At 31.7% G+C, this 23,024-nt stretch overlaps 1 protein-coding gene across 1 annotated transcript in view; it reads right to left on the bottom strand.

Annotated features, from left to right (window-relative positions):
* The window catches only part of LOC143072046 (scavenger receptor cysteine-rich domain-containing protein DMBT1-like), a 61,304-nt gene that overhangs the window by 23,761 nt on the left and 14,519 nt on the right, over positions 1-23,024 (bottom strand). The window contains exons 8-13 of the mRNA XM_076246827.1: positions 20,811-20,998; positions 16,973-17,111; positions 6,572-6,759; positions 3,303-3,441; positions 2,176-2,363; positions 412-550 (exon numbers count right to left, since the gene is read on the bottom strand). Of these exons, the coding sequence (XP_076102942.1) occupies positions 412-550; positions 2,176-2,363; positions 3,303-3,441; positions 6,572-6,759; positions 16,973-17,111; positions 20,811-20,998 (981 nt within the window). The remainder of the gene's footprint in view (positions 1-411; positions 551-2,175; positions 2,364-3,302; positions 3,442-6,571; positions 6,760-16,972; positions 17,112-20,810; positions 20,999-23,024) is intronic.

Raw genomic sequence — 23,024 nt, forward strand, 5'->3', positions numbered from 1 at the left:
TAATGTGAACATAGTTTATCGGAACATACCTTTTAAAGTCAATGTTGGTTTATTTTCATTTTATTGACCTTCGTACTACAAAATACTCACTGATAACTGACATTTTGCTATCTAATTTTGAAATATATCGATATCTATTGAATGAGGAAAATAAAGCTGCAGTATAAAATTTCAAATCGCTAGATATTATATTTTTCGATTCACATGATTTAAACTGTTATATTTGATTCGAAATTTTTTGGTATTTTGCTCCAATTCGTGAACCTAGCTGTCGAATAAACCTTTTAATTGCTATATATTGAATTACAAAATTTAACCCAGGCCAGTATTTTCTGGATTAGCAACATATTGACATTAAACTTTTATAATCGAAGTGCATATTTGTTAATCTTCTATATACGTTATGCATACCAATATCCGAGCTGTTTACATGCTACTTCTGCATCCACATTCTCAAAGTTCTTGTTACATACTGTTCCCCATTCACCTCTATAGTTAATCTCCAGTCGTCCTTGATTATCAGCAAAACCCGGAATAATACGCAAGCCACCTGTATAGAAGATTTTCTTTATTAAAATACAGATAAATTCTTTGTCATGTTATAGTTTTGTATATAAAAGCTTTTTTCAACATTATATTACCTGACGATAACGTTGACAATAAAACAAATCTTGTTATCTGATCGCCATCAATTATAATTTGCACACAAGCAGCAAATGTGCAGATAGTATTTAAATAAGAACTATGAGTAGTATAAATTTGTCATAAATAAATAGCAAACACAAAACTACGTACTGTTGACAATATTTGGCATATTCATTACATGGTAAAAGAGGTTTTAAGATTCAATAATTTGTAGAATCTGATTGTATGGCTAGCCAAACCCCCGTTAATTTGGGATACCAAAAATATGTTGACATACAACAATACGCTTCAGTCATACAGTATTAATAAACACAAGACTACCCAATACGAAAGAAAACGTAATACAATAAGTGTAAAGTATACCATATAAAACGCAATCAACAATGTACATCTGCCATGAATTCACGACATCACACAAGTACACTAAAAACGAAATAAACAGTACGCGTCAAATGAATGGATAAACAAGCGACATGCTAATGTCTTAAGCGTAAGCCGCCAAATAAAACAAACTTATCGTTTTAATTTGTGTGTTTGCATATTCGTATTTGTCAAAATTAAAGGGTTTAAAGTTCATAGTCTTTTTTTTTTTAAATCTGCATTAATATCTAGAAATTATCGTGTGCAGTATACAAACAAATTTTCAGGGCGAAATGGAGACAGCTACAAAAAATTTACCATGCATGTTTTTACAAATGTACACTGTAACCGACAGTCTAGTTATAAAACGTCTAAAATAATCTCATAATTTTGGTATGACAAATAGAACATAAGCCATTTTCCTATTGATTTTCTATTATGAAATGGTCTCGGTATATGCTTCATTTTAGTATATTAAATTTTGCAGGCATGTATTAAACACTAATGTTCTTAATTTGACTGTAAATTTGTTCTATGGTGACCACAGCTTTTTATCAGAAGTCGCGTCGACGTTATCAAGACAAATGTTCACAAAACATGATTGCTTAATTAATTGACCCTTTATTAATCAGTAGTGTGTGCTTGTTACCAAGACAGACACGTTAAAAACGTCAGTTGTTGTATCCTGGATTTTGTCGAATGAATGGTTTGCTATCCAGTGGTATATATAAATTAAAAGTATCAGTTCAATAGTTATACACGTTAGGATTGCCTCAAGCGTTTTTTATCTTCTTCTCCTGACGAACAGCTTAGCAATCAATAGATTTTAACATTATCAAGGTGATAGCAGTGTATTATTTTTTTTTGTCTCGGTACAATTTAGTTATTTACTTTCTGAACAAGAGCACTTCGTGTAATTAACCTAAATGACCCCGTGACCATTATTTATAATATCAGCTTAATGCACAATTCCTGAACTCGGAACGAATGTTTTATTATGTATGATAACATGTTAGTAGTTTCCGAAATTTCCTTGTATGTTTTCTGAATTTTGTTGGATGTGTGTATTGTTACAGTTTTATTTTAATACATATTGGGAAGGAGAAGCATTATCACAGTCACATAGTCACATTGTATTGCTTAAGTTGTTTGTTTTGAATAAATTCATACCTTCATCTTCTGCTGAACAGCTTAAAAAACAATGCACACCAACATCATCATGGTGACTACAGTGTTCTATATTGTTATTGAAGGAACAATTCAGCAATCTACTTTCTGAACCAGAACACTTCACATCAGTCAACCAAATGACACCGTTACCATTTGTTGCATGTATAGGTGGATCCATAATTCCTGAACTATAAATACATTTAAGATACATGAGGTTAGATATTAGCTACTTTCTGTGTTTGAATCTATATTATGTCAGGTCCCTTAAATATTCAGTGGAATACAGACCAGTATAACAACTCTTCGTACCGTTTAAAGACAATTTTTTGCATCATCACCACCATTCCTTATTAAGGAGGTACCCAAATTGATTGCACTTATCAATTTTGTCTTCTGTTTACAACATTTATCCAGAGGAAGTTTTTACATTATCTGGCAATTCTTGTTGACCATTACATTTTATGCCTAGGCTATGTTGAACACTATCAGTTGTGCGGTACCCTTAACATTAATAAAAACATTATTAGAAACATAGTATGAAAAATTTATTGTTTTAGTCAAAGCTTATAACACATGGTAGCAAGTGCATTATTCTTGTGAACCCAAACTACTATACTATTGCAGTTTGTATTTTTTAAACCAAAAACATACAGTAAAGTACTTCATATCAACTATACATTCCACACAGACATTATAACATGTTACAACCCTTTAAATGATGTTTAGAGTCATTTGAAAACAAAAACATTTCAGTACAAAGTTATTTTAAGCAGTCCATGTTTAAATCAGTTTCTAAATGCAAACAACTGTTTAACAATGAAAGTTTATCACTTTTTGTTTAACATATTTTTTTTCAAAGCGTACTCCAATTAAATATTTGCCAAACTGTATACAGTTATTAAAATGGTTTTAAAGAGTCATTCAAAAATGTTTCAGTACATAATGTGTTTAAGCATTCGGTGTATACATCAGTTTTGAAATTCATGTGAAATGTAGCTGATAATTACATTCAAATTGTTAGATATATTATTTTGAACTGGAATTCTTCATTGATTTGATAAAATTGAGGTTTTTTGGGTTTGAATTGAGCAGTTTTTACGAAGCTTTAAGTGTTATATTGTATATACCAATATCCGAGCTGTCTACAGGCTACTTCTGCATCAACATTCTCAAAGTCTCTACCACAGACTGTTCCCCATTCACCTTTATAATTAATTTCCAGTCTTCCATGATTCACAGCAAAACCAGACATTATACGCAACGAACCTGCAATGAAGAATAATTAAATGAATAAAGCAGATGCATTTGTGTTCAAACTTTTAATATATCGTTGTGATTATTTGTTACACATTTGGTTATCCGGTTAAATTGTAATGTGTGTTTTTATAACACTTAACAAAAATTACATTCACAATTAGAAATATCGTGTTATCTGTATGCACATATCGTGACTTTCAAAAATAATTTAAGTCATATGTTCAGGAACCCGAAACTTGCGTATTAGAAACTTTAAAAATTCCATTTTGTGTTCTTTATTTGGTAAGCAGATACTATAGTCTGGCTCAAGGTTTGCTGTCCGTCCAAAATTGCAATGATTTTTTTTTTTATTTGTGCAAATATTTCTTTAAAACAGCGATTTTCTTAAAAAAAAAAGAAAATAACAAGACGTTTCACGTACCAAGTGTCTAAATGCGTGTTCTTAGCAATTTAAATTTCTTTGAGAGAAATTAACATTGCAATGGTTGTCTATGGTTTTTTTTTCGGATGTTTTGTTTGGGAGAACATATCTACGTCTTCAAAGTTAACGCGACGTTACGCAAAGTTATCAAAGGGACATAATGAATTTTGAATTTTCTCAATATACTGCTGAAATTTACCCCAAGGAACTTACTTTTAAATAAATCAAATGTATTCGGTAATAACTGTCCTTTCCTGGATTTAGATATTTCGGTTTTAAAGGGAAGTTACACACTAAAATTTACGACAAAAGAGACGATTTTTCGTTCCATATTGTTAATTTTCCATTTTTAGATGGTGATGTTCCTTTGGCACCATCTTACGGTGTTTATATTTCACAACTTGTTCGCTATGCCCGTGTCTGTTGTGACGTTTTTGATTTTAACGAACGCAAACTATGTATTACTGGTATAAAGATTTGGTTTTGAAGTTTGGTTGTACCTGTAGAAAAATTATTTCAAACTGGATAGCACATCCTCATTTTTACGTAAATGTTGTTAACCGTGCCCGGAAATTAAAAAATGATCCATGTAAACGTGTTGCTCCTTTAAATAAACTTATTCTAAAAGGTTACCCTTATTGGTTATTCAACACTGTAATAAGGTCATTGAATCATTGAATATTGTTTTAATTGGTAAAAATATTGATTTTGTTATCAAAGATTAAAAGCTAACTAAATATTACTAGTATGTTATATACATATACATTTTCATGGATCTACAATCCGTCGATACCTGTAACTTGGCATTGCACAAGGTCATGTTTTTCTCTGGCTGTTTATCACGTCTTTATACTAAATCCATTGTATGTTGGATGTGTACGGATTGATTGTTTAGTCTTAGAGGCATGATTTTTTTATTAGTTATTAGTGGCTTTGAACTAGCTGTCAGATAACTGTGAGTACTCTCAGATCTGTTCATTGTGTCTTTTTGTGTCGGGATGTATAAGTACCCGACCACGTCCACTTGTATTTTATGTCTATCTGATGAGTTAAGACTTTTCAACTGATTTTTATAGTTCGTTCTTATGTTGTACTGTTATACCACTGTCCCAGGTTAGGGGAGGGTTGGGATCCCGCTAACATGTTTAGCCCCGCCACACTATTTATGACTGTGCCTGTCCCAAGTCTGGAGCCTGTGATTCAGTGGTTGTTGTTTGTTTATGTGTTACATATTTGTTTTTCGTTCATTTTTTTACATAAATATGGCCGTTAGTTTTCTCGTTTGAATTGTTTTACATTGTCTTATCGGGGCCTTTTATGGCTGACTTTGCGGTAAGGGCTTTGCTCATTGTTGAAGGCCGTACGGTGACCTATAGTTGTTAATATTTGTATCATTTTGGTCTTTTGTGGATAGTTGTCTCATTAGCAATCATAACACATCTTCTTTTTTATAACTCCCATTAAAAACGAAACGTTGACTCTGACTTGCAACCAGCTATGAACTACGTGTTTTCGGCAAAAAAAAAATAATGTCAGATGTATGAAAAAAAAAAGGTAATCTTCTAAATTTAGAAACAGTCACATAAGACTACAAGTAAAGTAAAAGCCTATCGCATTAAATGTTATATTATAGCAAACTAGATTTTGCAAAAAAGACTTGTTTTTAAAATTAGACCCCTTTAACTTTTCTCTTTTGTTCCATCGCCCTTATAGTGCTTTACCATCGCACACAAACAACCATCGTACTTTAGCGTGATACACCATCGCACTTTAGCATGACCATCGCACTTAAGAGTACCACCGCACTTTAGAGTCCTACAAATATACTCCACATGCAATTAAATTTAAATGCTAAAAGTTAAATCGGAGAGAGTTAATGTCAGACTACAAAAATTACCTACGCGATTTATTTTTTGTCTGCACAAACATCAATGAAAGAGCAAGATAGAGAATAAACATGCATTCAAAATCAGTTACTGTTTCTGATTTTGATGGGCGTGTCTGCTCCATAAACCGCGAAGAAGAAGATGGTGGAGAATGGTTTTGCTGATTGGTTGACGGAATGTTACGCAAAAAAGCGGAAACTATCGAAAAGAAAAACACAATAACGACTCACTGCTGTTACTAGGAGACAAAAAGTAGCCGGCATAACAAAGTTTAACCTCCGTAAGGATCGGAATGTAGGCGGTACATGCTGATCAATGGAGCGGTTAGTAAACAAATAATGTTAACTGAATTGGAGGGACAGTTTTTCGATCAAATACTTTAAATTATAGAGGTGAAAAAAATAAAGTTTTTAAAGGCGGACCCCTTTGAGCCAGAAAAAAATAATGTAATAATCATTTAATTTACACGGTTTGACTACTCATCAAAAACTCCGCCAATTCACCAAAAATCTAAGGGATATAGTTCATCTACTGATGTGGTTACACAGTGTGCTTGGTACATTAAACACGATATTTTAAAAATATTTCAAACTCGAATGTCGATTTCTTTTACAAGTGGCAAATGTTGAATGTGCTATTCTTTTTTTTTTTTTGATTTTAAAATCAAATATAAGTATGAAAGACTTTTTAAGTACAGTAAAATAATAAACTTATTCTGACGAAAATGCAATCTTCATAAGTTATATGTAGGCACTTAATATCATGTTTTTTTTTTCTGAGAAGAGAAAACCGCAGAAATATGAAATGTTCTCAAAGTTTGACAAACCCATACCTTCATTTTCTGGAGAACAGCTGAGAAAACAATGGACACCAACATCATCATGGTGACTGCAGTGTTCTATATTGTTATTGAAGGAACAATTCAGTAATTTACTTTCTGAACCAGAGCACTGTACTTCATTTAACCAAATGACACCGTTACCATTACTAGTGATTCTAGGTGGACGCATGATTCCTGAACTATAAATAAATGAAAGCTGTACATGTAGTGTTAGATATTTGAAACTTTTTGTTTTGGGATATGTCAATTATTTTGAGTATTCAGTTGAAATCATGAGAACAGTTTAATCATTGATTGTGGAACGAGAACTTTGTCTATGCATTTATGCTGACACAAAATTGTTTCAATATTAATGCACAGTCTCTTTTGACTTTGAAGAAGGGTCTGCAGTTACGCATGTTACGTAAAGCTATAGACGTATACGTTCTTAAATTGACACTCAACATTTTCTCGGTAATTAAAATGCATATTACTCAATGTTATCAAAAACTAAAACATCTTGTTAACTATCATACTAAAATGCTTTCCGACGATCAATTAAGCAGGGGAAGACTACACAAGACCATCACTAGCGTTAATGTTGCATGTAGCCGTGTAAAAATTATATCTGCTCTAAAACATATTTTGTTTGTTATAAAACCTCTTTTGCTATTAACACACATACGTATCGAGACATTAAGTATTGAAATACAATGTCATTAAGAGCCAGTCTGCCATAAAACCATGCAAAATCTCAAATTTCGTCCAAATTGGTAGTTATAACTGGGCAACATAATATATATTTCCAAAATCTTTGGGTATTTAGGAGTTAAGATAAAAAACTTTTTTTTGTAAATTCACACTATTTTTCATTTAACAGCCTTATTTGCATATTTGTGAATTATTAAAAAAAAAATGCCAAAAAAATCACCATATTTAGGTACTTTTTAAAGGTCTGGATAATTGATATATCTCTTAAATATAGCATTATCTTGTTATATTTTGCAAAGAACATTATATAAAAAAAAAGAAAAACTGCATTTTGACATTTTTTTTACCTTTTGGCAGGTTGCCAGAGAGGTTCGTGCAACAGATGTATTATATAACTTGCAGGTAGTACATGTACTCAGCAGGTGTTTTCTCTCAAGATCATATTTATTTTTTTCAACTTTTAGGATTTTTTGAAAGGTGCATATCAGTTCTTAGACAAGTAAAAAAATTTAGCCTGGCAAACATTGGGAAATTGGTAAAAAAATGCTCCCAAATATCTATAAAATGCACTAATTGTAATAGTTTTTTCCCCTTAATATTTTAACTAAAACTGATCAAAGTAGACTTATATTCCGGACAATAACTTGAGTTTTAGTGTATAAATCTTTATGATTTTTTTCCAGAAGGTTCAATACCACAAAAGGAAGGTTTGGATCGATTTTGGGGATGATGGTCCCAGCCGTTTAGGAATTAAGGGCCCAAAAGGGGCCCAAAACAAGCATTTTATAGTTTAAGGATAATAACTTGTGTATAAGTATTTCAATTGCTCTGATATTGTATTGTATCACAATGTTTAAAACCACACGTAGAAGGTTTGGATTCATTTAAATGGGTCATGGGTTCAAAGTTAGGAATTAAGGGCCAAAAAGGGGCCAAAAAAACAAAAAGAAGCATTTTTCTAGTTTCAAGACAATAACTTGTGTGTAATTGTATGGATCTCTCTCAAATTGTACCACAATGCTCCATATAACAAAGGGGAGGCTGGGATTTAGTTTTGGATTAATTGTCCAAAATATGTAGGAATAAGGGGCCAAAAAGAAGCATGTTTCTAGTTTCCAAACAATAACTTGGGTTTAAGTATATGGATCTCTCTGTAATTGTACTACAAGGTTCTATACTTAAAAGGAAAGGATGGGATTGTGTTTAAGGGTTATTCCTTAAAGGGGGTTTCAATAAATGGGGGGGGGGGGGTTGTAAACAAATTTTTAAGGGATTTCTTTTTTTTTCAAAATTTTTCAAATTTCAAATTTTGAAAATTTTCAACAAGAAATCTTCAATTGCACAGTATTGTGCATTAGATTTGTTGATCTTTGACCACATTTATTTTGTAACAAAAACCTTTATTTTGTCAAAAATGCAATCACAATCCAAATTCAGACAGCATCAAGCTTGAACATTGTGACCAACTTTAATTTGCCCCAACTGTTCAGGGTCCAACCACTGCGGTTGTATAAAGCTGCACCCTGCGGAGCACCTGATTTTCACATACTTTCAATTGATGACAGTCTTTTAAAAAGCTTGTTATATGAAACAGAGTTGTGAACATACTTGTACTTCAAAAAATCTTCCTCTTTGAAACTTTTGATTGGAATGCAACCAATTATAGGGGCAATCACTCATTGAGTGTCTAGATTCGAAATCTGTGTCTATTAGAGCGTATGTAAAAAATGTGGCCATTTTTTTCATCTACGAAAAAAGTTTATATGTGCATACATAATGTGCCATATAAAAGTTTTTGATTTATATCTCAGATTAAATCAAGATAAAAGAAAGACATTTGAGGTGACCCTACTTCTTCAAAAATCGAAAGTTTTTCCAAAATTATCTTGAATGTTCCCTCTCCAAAGAACATCTCTTTCCTGTTTGTTGATACTTTGAGATTTTGATTGTAAGTCCCCTAACGGCTAACGTCTAAGTGGACTTAGGTTTGCACTGCGTTTGTCTGTCTGTCAGTCTGTCTATCTGTCATTTTGGCAAATCAAGAGTCTTTGTGCTTGTAGATTTTGATTTGATATTTGGTTTATTGATTTATCATGACAAGTTACAGGTCAAATTCATTATTCACGCTTTAAGCTTTTCTCTTTGTTCAGTTGAAGCCCTTTCTCTAAAATTAAATTTTTGATGAAATACTTATTCATTAGAAAATTTCTGTTCAAACGGAAATAACTCATTTTTTTTTAAGACAAAATGACATTTTGAATGTTTTTCCTTTTCTTTGGTATTTAGTGATTCAGTTTTGTTCCAGTCTGATATTTGTGTGCAGAGTTGTGGTCTTTCGACATAGGAAATTCACTTAGATAGTCAGAATTCAACAAGTTTTTTTTGTTTTGCTTGAAGATTTTGTCTCGATATTTTTATGTAGTTTACACCATGACAAATTATAGATCAAGTTAAAATTTTGTTCCATTACAATGAATTTGTATTGCCATGTATTACTCACAGAATGCTTGTTTTTATCCAAAAAAAAATCTGATGCTGCAAAATTGTTTAATATTTAGTTAAAATAGATATTGATGACTTTATTATGTTAAATTTTTTCAGATCTATCAAACTTTTATTTTTTTTTGCTAATACCTTCATCATGTTCATTCATGACTAAAAACTTGTATTTAGACCATTTTGCATGTTTTTCTTTACGGTAGACCACCATAATATTACATGTATATAAACAGTAAATCTTACCATTTTAATGACAATATAAAAAAGAAGATGTGGTATGATTGCCAATGAGACAACTGTCCACAAGAGACCAAAATGACACAGACATTAACAACTATAGGTCACCGTACGGCCTTAAACAATGAGCAAACCCCATACCGCATAGTCAGCTATAAAAGGCTCCGATAAGACAATGTAAAACAATTCAAATGAGAAAACTAAAGGCCTTATGTATATTAAAAATGAATGAAAAACAAATATGTTACACATAAACAAACGACTACCACTGAATTACAGGCTCCTGACTTGGGACAGGCACATACATAAATAATGTAGCGGGGTTAAACATGTTAGCGGGGGATCCCAATCCTACTCCTAACCTAGGACAGTGGTATAATAGTAAAACATAAGAACGAATTATAAAAATCAGTTGAAAAAGGCTTAACTCATCAGATGGACAAAAATACAAGTGGACGTGGCCGGGTAATTGTATGTCTGCTCAACAGTTTAACCATTTATCTGAGTATATTTGTTTTTATACAACCGCAAAAAATGAAAAATGTTGGTTGTATATTGGTATGACGTTGCCGTTGTCATCGTCGTCGTCATCCAAAGATATTTGGTTTTCGCACTATAACTTTAGTATAAGTAAATAGAAATCTATGAAATTTAAACACAAGGTTAATGACCATAAAAGAAAGGTTGGGATTGATTTTGTGAGTTTTGGTCCTAACAGTTTAGGAATTAGGGGCCAAAAAGGGTTCAAAATTAAACTGTTTGATTTCATCAAAAAATTATTGGGGTTCTTTGATATGCCAAATCTAACAGTGAATTTAGATTCTTAATTTTTGGTCCTGTTTTCAAATTGGTTTACATTAAGGTCCAAAGGGTCCAAAATTAAACTTATTTTGATTTTAACAAAAATTTAATTCTTGGGGTTCTATGATATGCTGAATCTAAAAATGTACTAAGATTTTTGATTATGTGCCCAGTTTTCAAGTTGGTTCAAATCGGGGTCCAAAATTAAACTTTGTTTGATTTCAACAAAATTGAATAAATGGGGTTCTTCAATATGCTGAATCTAACCATGTATTTAGATTTTTAATATTTGGGCCCGGTTATCAAATTGGTCCACATTGAAGTCTAATGGGGTCTAAAATTTAACATTATTTGATTGCATCAAAAATTGAATTCTTGGGGTTCTATGATATGCTGAATCTAACCATGTATTTAGATTTTGGATATTGGACCATAATAGGTAAATGTCAAATTAAATTTTTTTAAGTTTTTAAGTTTAAGTTCTTAGACCACACTCATTCTGTTGTGTCAACTATTTAATCACAATTCAAATTCAGAGCTATATCAAGCTCAAATGTTGTGTCCATACTTGCCCCAACTGTTCAGTGTTCGACCTCTGCGGTCGTATAAAGCTGCACCCTGCGGAGTATCTGGTTATTACATGTGGTTATGAAATAAATTTTATTGCAATTTAAAATATTTGTGTTTGTCTCAGCTGGTAGTAATAGGCCATCTGTATTTTACATGTCTTATTCCCAAGCCTCAAATTGCTAGAGATTACATTCTAGGAGGAAACTTAACATTACTGTTATGTCCACTGTTCTCCCAGAATTGACATAGGGATAACTAACTGGTTCATATCAGCCTCACAAAATTTCAGTTCCAGTTTTATCAGGAACTACTAGGAGTAGTCTCTTTATATTTGACATAAAGCTTTATCACAATATACAAAATAGAGCACTTTTCTAGGTAAGAGGCACAATTCTATGAAATTCACAAAACTATTAAATCTTCCTCTTTTCTGGAATTAGATAACATGGATGTACAAGGCTGCGCAGTTTGTACAATTTTGTCTACATTTTCATACTATTTTAGAAAAGAAAATACCCCGATTTCATCTGAAGGAGACGTGCTTAGAATTTTTTAGTTATTTTATGATAGTATTTTTGTCTAAATGGCAAGGGGTTGCATTCTGACATGTTGAGTCTCTATCTCTTATATGTTAAACAGTTTTATGAATCATTATCAAATACAACATGTTTTAAAAATTTAAGACTGAACTCAATTGTGGCCACTTTGAATTTAGACAAAAAAGCGTCTAAAAACTAGACTATTATAAAATGCTAAAATTGTGAAGAACTCATGATGATATTACCTGATGAGTGTGCATAGTATTGTAAATAAAACAGCCCATAAGTTACTAAAGTAATTTACTTTTGAATAAGTTAAGATTTCAAACATGGTAAAAATGTTCAGTTTAGGGGCAAAAAATGCAAAAAAGCGGTTTTCCCGGGTTTACTCCTTTAGTATATTTTATAATTTAAACTAAGTTAAACTTGGTTTATTCAATTAATATAACCAGTAAACATTAGTTCAGTCATTATTTTTCTTATATTTTGACTATTACATACTTTTAAAAAGTTTCTAATGAAACAGATAAAAAAATCAAAAAATCGGCAAAATGGCCATCACGCCTATCTTTAATTATTATTTTCTCGTAAGAAGGTATCATTTGCCGAGCACCATTTTCTTACATTTTGTAGATAAATATATAAGCTTCATGAAATATTACATTTTATTGAAAATAAAACATGATCTTAAAAGATTCAAGCCTTTAAAAATATACAAAGGAGTAGGTTCAGTAAGACCCATTTTTGGCCCCAAAATATAGCAGTTTTAGAAAATTGTGAATATGTAATCGTTAAGATATTTATTGAAAAGTAAAATGCTTCTGCTACATAAATATGGGCTGTTTTTGACAATACGATGCACATATATCGAGTACTAGCATCATTAAGTCGTGCTAAGTTACTGAAATCTTCACAATTTGATCATTTTAGTTAAATTTTAGACGGTTTCCGTCTGAAATGAAAGTGGCCGCATTCGTGTTCATCCATAATATTGAAATGTAAGTTGTATTTTATGATAATACATAATATATATAAAGGTTGAGGATGAACACGGATGCGGCCACTTTCATTTTTGACAAAAACCATCTGAAAAGTGACGATTTTTGGCATATTTGATAGATTTTTCATATTTAAGCTTGAATCGGAGCGTTTTAAATGACGTAATCAACTAAAATCTTTCCCATAAACTAATTGAATCAATTGAATTAGACACTTAAGTGTTTAAAAAGCGTCTAAAATTTTTCGTTAGATGAACTTGAAAATTGAGGCCGAAATCAGGCCTTACCGGACCTACTCCTTTTGCTGAATCGGCACTTTTTCAAAACCATGCAATTTCAACCTGTTAGTAGGGGTATTGAGAAATCTCACAACTTTTTGAATTATCATAATTTCCTTTCATTTTAAGTTGTTAGTTAAGATATTTGTTATTATTAAGCTGTATTTTTTTCTATAAAACAAAAAAAATCAGGTCAAAATACCCTAAAATAGGCTTGAAATGGCCATTTGTCAGTACAGAAATAGACAATTATCGAATGTTCGGCATACACAAATAATGGCTGAATATTTTTTCAAAATATTTTGCACAAATAGTTATTACATATAAGGTATCTAAAATACAAAATATCAGTCTGATTGGAATATTTTGGATTTGGACCATTTTGCATGGTTTTATCACAGACTGGCTCTTAAACAGAACAATACAATTATTCCCGTCTCAAAAGATGACATAGTCCTGGTGTCTTACCTTGAAAATTGCTATTACGTTACGTTCCTACAACCCCTAGGATTTAACACAGAATCTTCGAAATTTCCTCCGCAAAACAAAATAAAAATGATAGTAAACACGAACCACTATTAAAACATATTCAATATATGTTTTAAATTATGTTTGTAAAGCTTTTTATCATATACTAAATAAAATCTAATATATTTGAGGATTAGAATAACAAAGTTATGTGAAAAAAAACGAATGTCCAACGTTACAGTTATGAAAAACTGTTTTAACTCTTTTATATAGTGATATTGTATCTTATTCTCTGATTTTCTTGAAACTTAAAAGAAACAATGGCATGTGTCGGTTCTTTGCGTCGTTTAAGCCATTTTTATTCCAAATATCATTTTAATCAGTGGCTGAATACTACGCTGAAATAAGAAAATGTCCGACGACGTTCTTCGTTAACTCAACGACTGAGTGCATTTGATGAGTAGATATAGCAGAAAATGGTTATAACGAGTAAAACAATAACAAATGATTAATAGCATCTGCCAAAAAATACAAATATTTGCCTCATAGTTCGTGAGTTCAAATGTTGCAGTGTCTATAAAATATTATCTACACAGTCGTTTTTCAAGCGGTAGCCATTTTGTCTAAGTTATATATAATTTATCAAAACAATAGTTAGATACACGAAGAGTACAAAATGCACTTATTCTTTTTTTTTATTAGCAACATATTTGGGTGAAAAAAAATGCTTCCACACATTACAAAACGGTGACCAATTTATCCCAAAGTCTGAAAATGTCGAAAAATCCAACAAAAAAGCTAAACATGCTAAAGTTTCAATCAAATGTTCATGATATTTAAAACAAATTGTGTGGTGAAAGTTTGAAAAAGGTGTTGATGGGTGCAGAAACAAAAAGTAATAGTGCATGTTGCTATTAACTCCGACCGACATAGGTTAAGTTTCTTCATTTTTTATTCATCGTTAATAGATATCACTGATGAGTCTTACATGTATGTAGACGAAACGCGCGTCTGGCGTATTGAGTTATAATCCTTAAACTTTGATAACTAGTTTATTTTTTTAGTTTATATTGCGGAAGTATTCCGAAAATAGATATTTCTAAGCCGTCACTTTAGTAATGTACATTTACCAATTTTAAAAAACTTAATACAAGTCCACGGAATGTTTTACTTCGCAATCTGTTCTGTTATTCATGATATAACTGTAGTGATAAAAGTAATTCATGTCCAACCAAAGTCGGAACTTTTCGCCAATATAAACATGATAAAAGAGATACGAAATATAGCAAATAGACAGTCAAGCTCAAAAATCGAAAATAAACTGACAACGCCATTGCCAAAATGAAAAGAAAAAAAACAAGATAAATATTAGTACATATGGCACTGCGTAGAAACAAAGGCATAATCAACACAAACCTCAACACAAACTAGGGGTGATATCAGGTACTCCGGAAGGGTAAGCAGATCATGCTCAACGTGTGGCACCCGTCGTGTTGCTCAATAACACATCCGGTAAATAGTCTAAAACGGTAGTTTACATACATGAAAGGGAAGCACGGGGATATCGTATCAATTTGGAGATATATAATAGATGCTGCTGGAATATTGCTACTTCGAAATGGAAAGTACACAATTGGAAAGTTGAAATCATTTCTTTTGTCGTAATTTTTTTTTCAACGGACCCTCATTATCATTTTCTAGATGTAAATCAAGATTTGAGACCGACTTAACTGTATCTGTTGTATCCTTTATCTTTAGTTCGATGGGTTAGTTGCGTTGTGCACAAAGTTGTGCATGGAATGGAGGTAATTGAAAAAGACTAATCACGAACAGCAACGACAACTTATTGAATGAATTATTAAAACAAGGGATTATATTAGCCGTTTTTTTTTTTGCGGACGCGATCCAGGAGTAGATTACTATATTTTAAAATGTATATCACAAGTTAAACAATTTAAGCAAGCAACTGTAGATGACTTGGGAAATAATTCTCAAGCAAATTTTCAAGTAATTGAAGGGGTGTGTTTCAACAAATGATGTGCCAGGGCAAATACTATTCTTTTTTAATTAAACCAAAGGTAAAAATGTTTCGATTTACTTGCAGATTGTCAGATATATTTGCATCTGGTTGAATATAGAAAATTTACAATGACAGATGATATGCACCATTAAAGTTAAACTTCATATGACAAAAGTTTTGTACATCTAAAAAAATATTTATAGAAAATTAACCATATGCATGTACTTCCTTCCCATTTATCCTTCCTACATTAATAGGACAGTACTGCATTCAAAGGTGAAATAAAAAATATGGTAAACATTATTAAATCGATATCCACAACATGAAATTATTAATGAGAAAATGACATCACAAAGTGACCAGAACCAGAATCAACCAACAACATAAAAAAAGAATAACACTAGTTTTTCGACGCTGCATTTTAAGTGTAACGTCGTGGTGTAATAAAAACATGCACAAGGTTGCAATTGTTAATTGGGTAATATAAGCGTCGGGATATTTTGATGGTTTTCTCTCAAAAGCCATGCGTTTTATTTTGGTGTATGTAATTTAGTGTGTCATCCAATTGTTTTGTTTTTGTTTTTGTTACAACAGAAGTGAGCAAGCTCATTCATATTTACCTTTATGTACCCTTTTATTGACAAAATATCATTGAATTTGTCAAACGAAAACACGACAAAGTCAACCTAATGAAAACAATTGCTGCGGATATCGTAAAGCGTGGTTAAAAGCTTTAATAAGTTATGAAATAAAATCTTAATCATTAAAATCACTTTATAAACTGTAACCATTTTTAAAGAAGTACCATATGTGGAGAACATATGTAGTATGCATCTAAAGATCATCGTTTTTGACCTGGCATTATTTAAATGTGCAATACAGATGTGTTTGATGAGTACAACAGCAAAGCCGCTGTATGATACTTTAATCGACCAGATTAACTTTTTGAAGTTAATGCGTAAGTAGATAAATATTCGGCTAAGTATCTGCATTTTATCCCGAATGCACGTCCTAATATTTATCGCACATATACCGAAGCAAGTGTGGTTTCTAGTAATATGCCCTTATTAGTCCATTTGGCGAAGATCATTTGTAGTCATTATCAAGCTTATTTCTTGTTTATTTTAGAATTATGATTTTTATATGAAGTTTAGTATTGATGTTTATTCGTTAATATTGAATTGAACAGGGAAAGTGAATATCATTGTAAAGTGCACTTGGTTTTCAGGTGTGTTTATTTTGTTTTGTTTTCAAGTCAATGTTGGTTATTTTGTTGTAGACGTTAAACATACCAATATCCGAGCTGTTTACAGGCTACTTCTGCATCAACATTCTCAAAGTCTCTGCCACAGACTGTTCCCCATTCACCTTTATAATTAATGTCCAGTCGTCCTTGATTCACAGCAAAACCCGACATTATACGCAACGAACCTGCAGTGAAAAATAACTTAAAAGATAAAGCAGATGTTTTCCATATGTTCCATGTGAAGTGATTCAAACTGGGTTATATTGTTGATATATGTGATCTAAACATTTAGCTAACTGGGATTATCGTAGTTTGTGTTCTTTTAAACTTAAATGTCAACCTCCGTTACAAATGGCATATGTTGAATATGCTATTCTTTTTCTGTCCTGGATTGACAAGTCTACAATAACTATTTAAGGTAAGGTTTGCATGAAACCTGGATTTTTTTTCTTGGTGATAGTATATCAATATAATACATCATTTTGTTCAGGGAGGGCTACCCAATCATTTAATGAAAAAAATCGAACATTGCTCGTCCCGTTTTTTCAGATGAAAAGCTCAAAATTCTGATTTTTAACGATTTTTAGTGGAAAATGTATTTAATTTCATTTGAAATAATAATGTATGCGAGTGACTATAAAAGAATAAAACTGAATAAAACATGTAGAAATATTTGTGGTTCATTCATTAATAATAAATTTGAATTAAAAATATTATAAAAAAAATCCTATAAACAAGATTTTTTATTTTTTTGGTTTATCAAATCCCGTTGCCATGGCAACAAAAAGCCAAAAATATCCCTTCTTCCGGTCCATCGTTTTTGTAAAAAAACTAGGAAATTGAAGAATTAACTATTTGCATTATAATGAGCTAATAAAATTGGTATGTCCCCGAACTGGTTTTTACGTAAATGACAGTTATATGTGTTTATCTGGTCATTCCTGTAAAACACAAAAAAAATTTTTTTTGTTGATCTGCAAAGAAGAAAGTCATCTTAAATAGCATCTTTTTTTAAAGAATCATTTTGTCTTGTGACACTTTGGGATTGACCATAATCAATAAGAGAAAACAGTGATTAATTTAAAAAATCAATGTAGGATAAAAAAAAAACTCAATTCAAATAGTTTGGGGGTGGGGATGGGGGGATAAAAGTTGCTGCAAGTTTTGTTAATTTTACATCGATTTTACATATACCCATACAGGTTAATCAATTTTCCCAAATTGAGTTATGAGGGGGAGGGAAGGGTAAGTGAACAAACTATATGAATTAAGTTTTTTTTATCCTACATTAAAATTTTGATGTCGTCTCTTAAATTTTATGCCCACAACTATCAGTCGGAAGGACAGGTGTTTAACTTTGGTCAAACTTGTGTAATACATGTGCAAGACTCTGATTTTGAAGGAAACTCTTATATTCTTTCAGTGCTTCAAACTGTAATATTTTAAATCTTAGAAAAGCATTCAAATTGCCATTAAAAGTAATGAAAATTGTTTCATTGCCCCATGTTTGGTGAATTGTTTGTATGCAGCAATTGGAGGAAAAGACATCAGTTTTGACTATAGTAAAGTCATTTACAGAAGTCGTGTTTATTCCATTCATTTGAATCTAGACATCAACAAATTTTATTCAAATATGATCAAATATTTATGACGAAGCAGGGGAAAGCCTTGCAGGAGAAAGATAGATTACTTGTATGATTTGTCTAATTGTTACACATGATATTCAGATTTGGAGTCTTTGACCAAACAAACAAACTACATGTTCCTGTGCATGATGAAAGACGAAACAGACGATGGCCTTGGAATACAAATGACCAGCCGTATATGTATTGTTGATATTTAAAAAAAGAAATGCAGTTATGTAGACCTGTAATATGAAAATCTTCCACATTTTAATAAATTATAATCAGTTCAATAAAGTTCACAGGAGTAACGGCATTGTAGTTGAGGAATCCCCAGCGTCAATTGGCGATTTGATGTTTGCAAATGCAGTTTTACTGTCCACGCGTAGGGAAGACAGTAAAACAGAAATTTGCGACCGTCAAATCAAAATTGATCGTGGCTTCTCTTCAATCACAGTTATATTATTATGATTATAATGCATTACACAAAGAAATAATATGTTAGAGAGTTTGGAATAAATGGATAATGTGTCTATGGGAAACTGTTGATGCCCCCTCTTACATAAACATGAAACATTATAAAGCATTAGGTATTTTTTTTATAACATTTGGTTAAGCAAACTAAAGTTTGAGAACAGAAACGAAAAATTCAGAAAACAACCTCATAAAAATACTCCGAGCGTTGTCACTACTTCATTATTATCTCTTATATATACGGAGAAAGACTAGAAACTAACAATTTCCCGGATTTTATAATGAGTCCGTGCATGTGTAGAGACACATATTACAATGCCATCCTTGTTTTTAGATAAATTGATTCAAAGTTGACTGATATGCATAGAAGTTTGTTTGATAAAAGGTTGTAAAATGTCCAGTGGCAAATACTTCAGACATGTCCAGGACGACACAATACAATAGTTGTGTCTTAATGCAGCAATAAAAAAATACTATTAGTACACTCCGTCAGTTGTAACAGCGATTGATAAAAATAAAATACATTTCGAATGATGTAAACGCGTTGGTTGTGTGCGTATTTGCGGAAAAGACCAAGTTCAACATTCTGTCATTCGTAAAAACTATGCAATAAAATAATCTGAGAATATATGCATTCTCTATAATTTAAACACATGGCGCATTATGTTAATTTTTCATTCAATCCTGAGTTTCTATGATTTCTTTTTATACTGTATAAAAAATCGGAATCGGCGTGCATCAGACTTACAAACTCAATAAAAAGACAGTTTAGCAGTCAGTGAAAATGTGACCGTGGTTTTTGAAGCAGAATAAACAAAACTTCTATCTTGTGAAACGACAAGACGGGGACAAGCCATAAAAACACAATATATTAGAACGGACGTACACTATGATAAGTACATTCGGATCAATGTACAAACAAACAAGGATACAACTCAATGTCCCTTTTGCTACGGCGGGGGCATAAACATGTACATTTATGAAATAAAATAAAACTCCGCGAAACTTCATGAATTGTTTTTGCACAAAGACGTTATGGCTAAACCTGACGTCATATAGATGAAAACTAACAAACTGAAGGTCATAACGTTACTTGTATGATTCAAATTTTGATAAAATTACATCAAAACGACGATTTTGAGGTAGGTGTTGTTTTATTTTCGATAATATTGTAGTTATCGAACATTGGTTAATCAAAGCAATTCAAAATGGCGGGTCCCTCCTTTTTTCAATTATTTGAATTCGAGTTATCTCCCTGTGTACGCAAACCTTACCTTAAGATACTTTAAGTAAATTTGCATATAGATTCCTGAATCAATTACTAGTATATTAGAAGCATTGTCCAACCAACAACAAAAAGGTTCATTTTCAAGTACAGTAGAAAAATAAACATATTCTGACTAAAACGTACACTTCATTAGTTATATGCAGTCACATAGTATCATGTATTTTCTTGAGTTGAACTGTTTTTAATTTGACCGTTTCGTTTACCAAAAACTCGTGATAACGTATAAATAGGAAATATTCTCAAGGTAATAACGCACGTGTGTTACTGAAGATATAGCTTGCACTCTAAAATGCAGGCATTACTAAATTGTAAGTTGTATGTAAATGCTTACAAAACAGAATTGTTAGCGACGACGTTCTATATAGTATGTTGTTTCGTCTAGCAGGATTGTAACCGAAGTTCAGTGTTATATTGCATAAATATTGCGGAAGGGTAACGGTTTAAAAGCTACGTAATATCCACGTGATTGCTTAAAAGGTGTTTTTTGTACAAACCCATACCTTCATTTTCTGGTGAACAGCTTAGAAAACAATGAACCCCAACATCATCATGATGGCTGCAGTGGTCTATATTTATTTCAAAGGAACAATTCAGCAATCTACCTTCTGACCCAGAACACGTAACATCATTTAACCAAATGACACCGTTACCATTATTTGTGATTCTAGGTGGATGCATGATTCCTGAACTATAAATAAATGAAAGATATCTAGTGTTAGATATTCGATACTTTCTGATTTGATTCAGCAACACACTAACATGTCTCCATACAAATGTACAATTTTTTGGGGGTTTTAAAAGCCACTGCAGATATGTATAACTAAACACATATATATATAATTTATTAACAGTTAAAAACAAATGTTGTTAATTACCATTGTCAAGTGTTTTCTTATGATCAATATAGCAGGGAAACATAATACAAGTATTAACGTTATTATTGCATATATCAATTATATCTGCTCTAAAACATAGTTTGTTCATTACAAACTATAGGTAATTCTTTTTCAGAATCAACCTGAACGATATCATGTTTCAATGAATAAAGGCAACAGTAGTATACCACTGTTCAAAATTCATAAATCGGTAGAGAAAAAACAAATGCGGGTTACAAACTTAAACTGAAAGAAACATGTCAAATACAAGAGAACTACGACCCAACTGAAAACGTAACACACAGATAAACGAACCATAATGTAACAATGGCCATCGTCCGGACTTGGTACAGGGCGTTTAATGAAAAAAATGGTTGGTTGAACCTTGTTTTGTGGCATGCCAACCCTCCTGCTTTAATGGCAGTGTTAATTATAATATTACAATTACAACATTACATGACATTGTTACAATAAATAAAAAGATGAATGGGAGAAGATATAGGACAGAGAAACAAACGATTAAAAGCCAATCAAAGGTAACAGGTTAAACAATATTTGTATACACCAAACGCGCGCTACGTCCGCACACAACTATGCTCAGATGTTAAACGTTTGAAACAACTACCAAGTTAAAGATCGCAGAGGACCAAAAGTTCCAAAAAGTTGTTAAGCCAGGATTATCCGCCTGGGACGAAACATCGTCATATCAAGAATAATACATAATTTTGCAAACAGTTTATTTTTCATAAAATGACTTTTTTAAAGAATATTCATTATTAAACTGAAGTGGTGACTAGCTATAGAATTAAAAACGAATAAATAACAAAATCACAGCCCAGTTAGCTATAGGCAATGCAACGCTTAAAGTGATGTCATATATAAAATATAAAATATGCTCCAAAGCATACAATAATGACCTATTTGAGGTCAATATTTTTCTCGATAAAAATGAAAACTATAATTTACTTTAAAATTATATTCGTCTATTAGTTTGTTGTTGCCGATTTTGGAATTTATTTTCAATGATAGGTGTAAAAGAAACCGTCGTTGGCCGCATATTGGTTAAAAAAATAATAACGTGAAGTTTTGTTAATTTATTGCTACCAGACAGAAACATTATTATATATGTGCAATGCATTTTAATGTAGTCTTTTAAAGAATAAAGCCAGATTTAACATATTCGTGTGTAAGATTTTGAAAATCTTATTGAGACAAACTGAATAGGTTGTTTGATTTTTGGTTTATTGTTTAAAGTCTAAAGGCAAATATTCATGGATGTTCAGGACGATACACACTGAACAGGAAATAAAACTGTGACTTACATGTACTTATACTCGACATCGTGTCATTTCTTATCTTTTTAAAAATTATGCATACATTTTACTCCATCAAATTATCAACTTTTAAGATATTCGTATATTCTATTAAATAACGTTGACGTGACTCCCAATAGGGTCGATTGGGAAGGGTATACAATTATATCATAATTATCTGGTAAAAACATGTATTGCTATTCAAAAGACAATCTTTCTGAATATTTCATCCAATTGAATTTAAATTGTTAAAATAAATTAAAAAAATTCCGCGATAGATGTGTCATTACAAATACAAAATAAACATACTCCCTTTAATATGAACTAAGTTGGTACAATAAATTACGTACAATGTGTCTTGTATTTGTCATACACTGTTCTTAAATGGTCACAATTCATTTCTGTCTTTCTTCATGCAGTTGCAGTGATATTTTTATTTTGTATGGATGATCAATTTTAAAAGGTGATGTATAGGTTAATTATTGAGTTTTATTTCATATTCTAAATGAGGCGTAGTGCGTATCAA

The sequence above is a fragment of the Mytilus galloprovincialis genome, chromosome 4, assembly GCF_965363235.1.
Source record: "Mytilus galloprovincialis chromosome 4, xbMytGall1.hap1.1, whole genome shotgun sequence".
In the NCBI taxonomy this organism is placed as follows: domain Eukaryota; kingdom Metazoa; phylum Mollusca; class Bivalvia; order Mytilida; family Mytilidae; genus Mytilus; species Mytilus galloprovincialis.